Genomic DNA, 7,500 nt, shown 5'->3' with positions numbered 1-7,500 from the left:
TGGAGTGTTGAAAGGTTGGGTCTTTGAATTGTAACATGTAGTTTTTTTGGACTACATGTGCATTCAAAATCCACCAAACCAGACTGTGTCAGATTGTCATCGTGGTTGAATATGAATCTTAACTTTCAACAGTTAACGGATACGTCTGGGAAGCAGAAACCGCGTCTGTAGTTAGAATTAATGTTTGCTTAATGACAATATGGCGGCCATTTTGATTTCTGTTGTTTAAAAAGATATTATGGGATGCTTAGGTGGCACCCCATAATACCTTTTGAAACAATACAAATCAAAATGGCTGCCATATCGTCGAAATGGTCCATTCAAAGGCATTTTTAAGTAAAGTAATTTGACGTCGGTAGCTCCTTCAGTTACGAAACTGGTATCAACGGAAGCCGGCAGTGCGCCCTTTACCCTCCCCCCCTCCCTCCAGAGTATCTCGAGATGTGCAGAACGTATGCGCAATAATAATAGTAAGTACCGTCCTTCGAGGAATTCAAAAATACAGAGTTGAATTGAAGTTAAAATGAATGGTTCTTTTTAGTGTCCATTAGTACAACTGCTTTCGAAGTGTTTATTAATTAAGATAGCTTAAATAACTGCATTTTAAATTAATTTAACGGAGGTTTAAATTTCTACAAAAAAGGAAAGTGCTTCCATAAGTTGCAATCTGTAGCTCTTTACCAAGTTTCTACGAATATTGTTATTATCTTTTAATCAACATTTATCACTTTCTAGCATTCCAGATGAGATAACTGTTCTAAAGAATCTGGAACGGCTTGACTTGGCAAACAATGATATTTCAGGGTGAGTTATTTTCCTACGTACTTAAGGCGCTGTTGTACAATTTTTCGTGTAACTTGTCTCGCAACGCCATTGCGAAACAAGTTGTACGAATCTTTGCCTAATGTAACATACCATTGCAAGACCAGTTGCAGAAACCGTTTCGGAAAGTAGAATTGAATTCTACTTTCCGCAACGGTTGCACTGAATTTTTAAAGCATTGTGCGGTGTAACATCTGTCCTGCAACTTGTGGTCGCAACGGTTTGCGGCACCAGCCAATGAAAATGTTCGTTTAACCTCATGTGATCATCGAAACGAGGCAAGTTGCATGAAACGTTGCTCAGTGTAACACCCGTGTAATGTAAGGGCCGATTTACACGGTACGATTTTTGTTGCATGCGACAAGCTCACGACAGGCCTACGACATTACTTACAATTGTCGCAGCGTTTTAAAACATGTTTTAAAATCCTACGACATTTTTTCTGACGTACACGTCAATCGTAAGTCATGTCGTGGGCCTGTCGCAAGCTTGTTTCATACGACAAAAATCGTACCGTGTAAATCGGCGCTAAGAACGTTTGTACAAATGGCGTTGCGAGACAAGTTGCACGAAAAATTGCACAGTGTGACAGTACCTTTATAAGCCAGGGGATTTTATCAAAATTAATGACTTCAAAATTCCACCGAATCCTACAAAACTTCTCGGAACCGCCATGGAATTCTTTGCAACTATAAAATTATGTAACTTTACATTCAGGAGTACAAGGAAGTTTTAATTTAGAGCTCTCTCATACCTACAGTGTAAATGACCCTTAATGTAACTCTGCTAAGATTCACTTGAAGGTCATGGAATTGACTGGAGATGCACACCTTCTTTGTGAGCGCGGCGAAATATTCTCTCGTCCTTCTGCTCAATTTTAACATTATTTGTGTCTGGAAACACATGCAATAAGTGACACTGTCTTCTCAAGTCAGATCCCAAAGTAAGCAGTTACTTAAACCCTTGATTTGAAACTTAAAATCAATGCAAACGCCAACAGTTAATTCTGTTGAATCGTGTAACCAAGTGGCTGACCGTTCGATTTTGTACAATGTGCGACCTCCAGTGTACGTCTCGTTACAGTAAACACCCGTATATAAGAAACTAGATTTTTCCAAGTTAGGCTAAATAGGTTCTTATAAAAATGGTGTATACAGTAGTTTTAGGCTGTCTAGGTTCTTAAATAAAATTGGTCTTATTTCCACAAAAGATGTATACTCTATGACAAGTAACTGAAAGGGACATGTATTTTTTTCTAGATACTTACAGTAACAACCTTAAAGCAAAACTATTGCTTATTTTATTCTTTACATATATGTCCTCAATGTTCTAGACATGAGACCTTGATACAAAACTGTAACATGTAAAATGTATAGGCCTGCGAATCCTGAACGCCTAGAGCGGTTTTCAATTGAGTGTCGAAAGTAATTAGCGAATTGCTTTGGTTTATGATTACCTCACTCAGTGATTGGTTCAAAGTTCTCGCGCCATTTTTTCAACCAATCAGAAGTGAAGCCAAAACCAATCGTGGCTCGCACGTGCACATTTTCCCGCGCTTTGTGTCGGCTACGTGTAATTACTTCGAGTTTTGATTGGTTTAACGGATTGTCTCCGTCCTTTTTGATTGGCCAAAGTAATTACTTTGGTTTTGGTTTTACGACACTCATTTGAAAACCGCTCTATTTACAATCAAGCAATAGACCACTTTCATAAATGGCGACAACATTTACGTAGTATTTTGTGTTTACGTTAATTTGACCTACTGCGCATGCCCTCATTATGAAACAAAAGTTATTTTGAAATTTGCTCGTCGCAACGAGGCTAGAAAGGCTTATTAGCATTAAAGCAAAAGAATAGTTTATTTGGCAGCCAATGTGAAAGAGGTCTATAGAGGCCAGAATTCTCAAAATCCACAAGACAAATCAAAGTCGTTCTTCCAGTCGCCTGAAATTTCAATGTCATTTTCTAAAATAAGAACCTGTTTAATTTTTTAGGTCTAACTTTTGTCTTACGCAAGGGCGATCTAAAATGAAATTTTTATCCCAACAGGTTCTTAAATTGTAGGTTCTTATCTGCGGGTGTTGTATACTGTACTTGCGATCCTTGGCCCGGTTGTTCGAAAGTCGATTAAGATAATCCAGGATTAGTGTAACTTTTTCTTTCATGTTTTTTCATAACTTTTTGGTGAAAGTTTCTTTTGCTTATTTTTGTTTTTCAAGATTTACCTCTTCTAATGTAAAGTTCTGCCGAATATCAGCGTTGTACAGCATTTGGGAGTAGACACATAAACTACTTGGTTAATTTTTAATCTGGGATTAGTGTTAATCGGCCTTTGAACAACCGGGCCCTGGACGGAAGTGAATTACTGTAGAAAGAACTCGCAACCCAATACTTTTTCCCGGTAACTCGATTTGCTGAAAGCTTAGAAAGAAAAGCATTTCTTTGCCTTTTGTTCTGTTTTAGTCTCCCATATGCAATGGGAACCATGGAAAATCTCAAATCATTGGTTTTAGATGGGAACCCCTTGAAGAGTATACGGAGAGATGTTGTTATGGTATGGTTGTCATAGTCGATGTCAAGGTGCACTGATTGGCTATAACTTAGCCTGCGTATCCGGCGGAATATTTTATCGCGGTATTATTCAAACACGCGCGAGCAAGTGTTTAAGAGGTTGCTCTGTTGTGTTTTGGCTGCCAGTGGCATGGTGACGAGTAGTTTTGAGATCCCCACTCGCACTCGCGGCCAAAACACAACGGAACGGTTTATTCGCGCGTGTTGAAAAAAATCCCGCGGTAAAATACATCGCTAGCTACGCAGGCTAGCTATTTTTGAACAGGTGGACCAATTTTGATATTTCAGAATTCAGCCTAAAACAATTAAACAATCATGTTATGGCGTCCGCAAACGAGGAAACAATGTTGCGGAAGCAAATCTTTCCCTGTTTGGGGCCCCAGGAAACATTTGTTGCGGAAGGTAAAATCTTTCAGAATTTTGTTCAAAAACATTTTGCTTCCTCAGCAAATGTTTCCTCGTTTGCGCGCCGAGGAAACATTTTGGGAAACAATGTTTCCTCATTTGTGAGCGCCTTTAGGGCTCTTGGGTATTGATACTTTTTGTGGAATTTGATAGTATATCGAAATTCGACCGTTAGTTTGGCGAGTCGAAGTATTTATTTCAATTTTGGTTTCGGAGGAGAAAAAAAAAAGTTATGTACCTTCCAGATGGAATGCTGAGCAATCTTTCGCGGCTTGCCATTAAAATTGTTCTATAATCTACGTGCGATATATTTGATCTTGCATTGAATTTTGAACAAATATTGTTGTTTTTCTTTCTTTTTTTCCATTATTATTATTGAAGAGAGGGACGCAGGCAGTTCTGAAACATCTCAGGAGTAGAATACCTCGTAAGTGGCAATGTAACAAAGTGAATTCTTTCGTGTGTTAAGCTAAATCCTCGAAACTTAGGCTTATTGTGGATGACATTATAGGACGGTTTCAACCAACCTCTAAGGAAACTGATAACAACAGAGAAATGTACGACTTCTGGTGGACGAACAAGAGAAGCTAATGACAGATCTTTTGTTTTTGTCCGTCAACATGGCGGCGATGACGTCACGTGAAAACCTCCAATTGCTTTTGTGTCTCAAAACTTGGCAAAAGTATTGCTTTGTTCTCTTGGTATCAAGTTAAAAGAGCAGATTTTTACTTCTGTAAGCGGATTAAAGTTCCGAAAGCCAGTTTAGATTAGGAAAGTTGCGGAACAAACCCTTTTGTACGTGGGAAACTACAGTGGGGGACAGAATTCCTTGGGAAAGTCAAGGAAATAACAAAAAAAAAAAACGTCTTTTTTAAATTCAGTGAGAAATCGGTATTTCACCATAACTGGGGAGGGGGGGGGGGGTGTTCACTGTCCCTCCCCCTCCCTCTTCCTACATGCAATATAGGGAGCTTAATTAAGCAACGACAACGGTGACGGCAACTAGAACGTCATCTCAAAATATAAATTCACGTTATTTTAATCACTTCGTGACTATTTCATTGTTTTTAATGTGACAAGGGTGTGGTAGTTCCTCAAAAATGACACTGGTGTTAACGTCGGGAGAAAATAATTCATCTTCAAATGCTGACGTTCTTCATAAAACCTCAAATTTGTCTATTTCACGTTGTAGTTTTGCTGACGACGGCAAAGAAATGGACAAAAGTGAAAAATACACGTGCAGGGCGTGCAAAGCTATGGTTTTTGCCCACGAAACATGCAAATTTGTGGCTTTCTCGTTGCCGTCGCCGTTGTCGTTGTCGTTGTCGTTGTCGTTGCTTAAGCTCCCTTATGATGTTAAAAGGAAGCAGTCCTACAAGACAAGGAAAGGTTACGTTTATATAAACGTTGGCCGTGTAGCACTTATATTTTAAACAGAGTTAACTGAATAGAGTGTAATGTGAAGTGCTAGATTTCAATCCCATATGAACCATGTGAGCGTTAGCCCTACTGATGGAAATGGGCCCACATAAGGACAGAGAAAAACTCTGACCAGGGTGGGAATTGAACCCACGACCTTCGGGTTAGATCTCCGCCGCTCTACCGACTGAGCTACAAGGTCAGACGGGAGCAGGCCGTGGGAAGTGAAGATGTTAAAGTCACGGCAATGAACATGTACAAGTACAAGGAAAGGTTACGTTTATATAAACGTTGGCCGTGTAGCACTTATATTTTAAACAGAGTTAACTGAATAGAGTGTAATGTGAAGTGCTAGATTTCAATCCCATAAGTTTTTCTCTGTCCTTATGTGGGCCCATTTCCATCAGTAGGGCTAACGCTCACATGGTTCATATGGGATTGAAATCTAGCACTTCACATTACACTCTATTCAGTTAACTCAGTCTTACAAGACGTTTGGGACGTATGGCGCACAAAATTCAACATTGTTGGGGAAAGTGCCATGGATTTATCTTCATGGCGCAAAATGTCCCAAGAATTTTAACCTCCATTGTAGTTGCTTGGCAACGGGCGAAAAGACAACCGAAAAATTACAGTCCCGGGGCCCGTTTCTCGAAAGTCCCGAAACTTTACGGGCCATTTTCGGGTGTCATAATTCCTTCTGTATCTCAAGTACGAGGATGATTTAAAGAGTGGCTTTCCTGAACAAGCGGTTGGCGGGTTCACAAATGGCATTTCAGTCCCGAAACGGGACTTTCGAGAAACGGGCCCCTGGGCAGTATTCGAACCTACGACCTCTGTAACAATCGACGGATGCTCTACCCATTGAGCTACTAGAACTCACTGTCACTGTCACTCAAGGACGTTTATCTAGGTCCTGAATGGACAATGTGTCCTGCTGGTCTGCGGGCTCTACAAAGTCATGCCGGGGCGGATCTACGGGGAGGGTGCAGGGGAGCGCACCCCCCCCCCCCCCACCTCACGAGATGATATATGGCTTTCTAATACAACTGGCATTTTGCCAAAAAAAAAAAAAAACCCTCACCAGTCAGCTACGCAATTCCTTAGTATTCACCCCCTCCTAAGAAAAATCCTGGATACACCCATGTAATAGCTCAGTAGGTAGAGCATCCGACCTTTGTTATGGAGGTCGTAGGTTCGAATCCTGCCTAACACTGTCCTTTTGCCTGTCACCAAGCCCATCCTTCCCACGGGCGCATTACTCCTTGAAGGGGCTAGGTCACGCAATTTGTCCAGATAGGTCACGCAATTTTAGGCAATTTCAGCAATGATTGAATGGTCGTAGAATTAACTAAAATATCAAAATAACTGTTCAAAACTATAGAACAGCTCTAACAAAACACAGGGAAGCCAAGAAGGGACGTGGATGGACAAAACTGGAGAGGATTGAAATGGATTGAATTTGGGTGATTTTGAAAAACGTCGGCCCACCTTTTTTCAAATTTATATCAGTCTATATCAAAATGGCATTTACACAGCAGGAAAATCATTCTCAGTTGTTATGTGGCAGTGGTTTTGCAAACGAAAGACTTTTGCTTTGCCAATTTGACGTTTAAAGCTCATAATTAGCAAAATTAAACAAAATTACCTAAAATAGCGTGACCTAGCCCCTTTAAGCATTATTAGTTACATTTTTTGTACATGTATCTTTAATATACATGTTTAAGTTCACTGCAGCTAGGTGAGTATTTTTGTAAAATGCGTGGGCTCTTTCTTTATTGCCGGAGAGTCTATATTTTTTAAAATGTGATTTGGATGTTGATCATTTTGATATTCATGCTGCACAAAAACTCAGGAAGAAAACGCCAGCTAAATGAATTTCATTGAAACACATAAGCAACAGTGTGACTTTTCTCTTTTAGAAGAAGAGAAGTGTGATAGCACTGATGCCCCTGTGACGTCAATGCCAACTGGTTCGTCAATGTCAACTGGTTCACCATTGCCAACTGCTTCAAGAGGACTTGATGTACACACGATTTCCAGCACTAAAACACTCAATTACAGGTATAATTATGGCACTGGGAAGAAAGACATTTGATTAAGAACAGGAGTGAGATTGATAGAGCTTGTCATTAAAAAAATACAGCAATAAAGTTGAGCTGTTAGTTTGGACAGCAGATGGCAGATAGAGCGCGTTTCAATCGAGTGTCGTAAAACCGAAACCAAAGTAATTACTTTGGCCAATCAAAAAGGACGGAGACAATCCAGTAAACCAATCAAAAC

At 40.0% G+C, this 7,500-nt stretch overlaps 1 protein-coding gene across 2 annotated transcripts in view; it reads left to right on the top strand.

The window, feature by feature from the left end:
- The window catches only part of LOC138025084 (leucine-rich repeat-containing protein 40-like), a 28,729-nt gene that overhangs the window by 10,391 nt on the left and 10,838 nt on the right, over window positions 1–7,500 (top strand). The window contains exons 8-11 of one of the 2 annotated variants that reach the window (XM_068872346.1): window positions 736–804; window positions 3,286–3,376; window positions 4,180–4,225; window positions 7,140–7,281. In XM_068872346.1, coding sequence (XP_068728447.1) covers window positions 736–804; window positions 3,286–3,376; window positions 4,180–4,225; window positions 7,140–7,281 — 348 coding nt within the window. The remainder of the gene's footprint in view (window positions 1–735; window positions 805–3,285; window positions 3,377–4,179; window positions 4,226–7,139; window positions 7,282–7,500) is intronic. The other variant, XM_068872347.1, reaches the window with a different exon arrangement.

Source organism: Montipora capricornis, chromosome 11 (assembly GCF_036669925.1).
Source record: "Montipora capricornis isolate CH-2021 chromosome 11, ASM3666992v2, whole genome shotgun sequence".
Classification (NCBI taxonomy): Eukaryota; Metazoa; Cnidaria; class Anthozoa; order Scleractinia; family Acroporidae; genus Montipora; species Montipora capricornis.
Note: the sequence above shows the minus strand (reverse complement) of the source record. Positions and strands in the feature narration are given on the sequence as shown.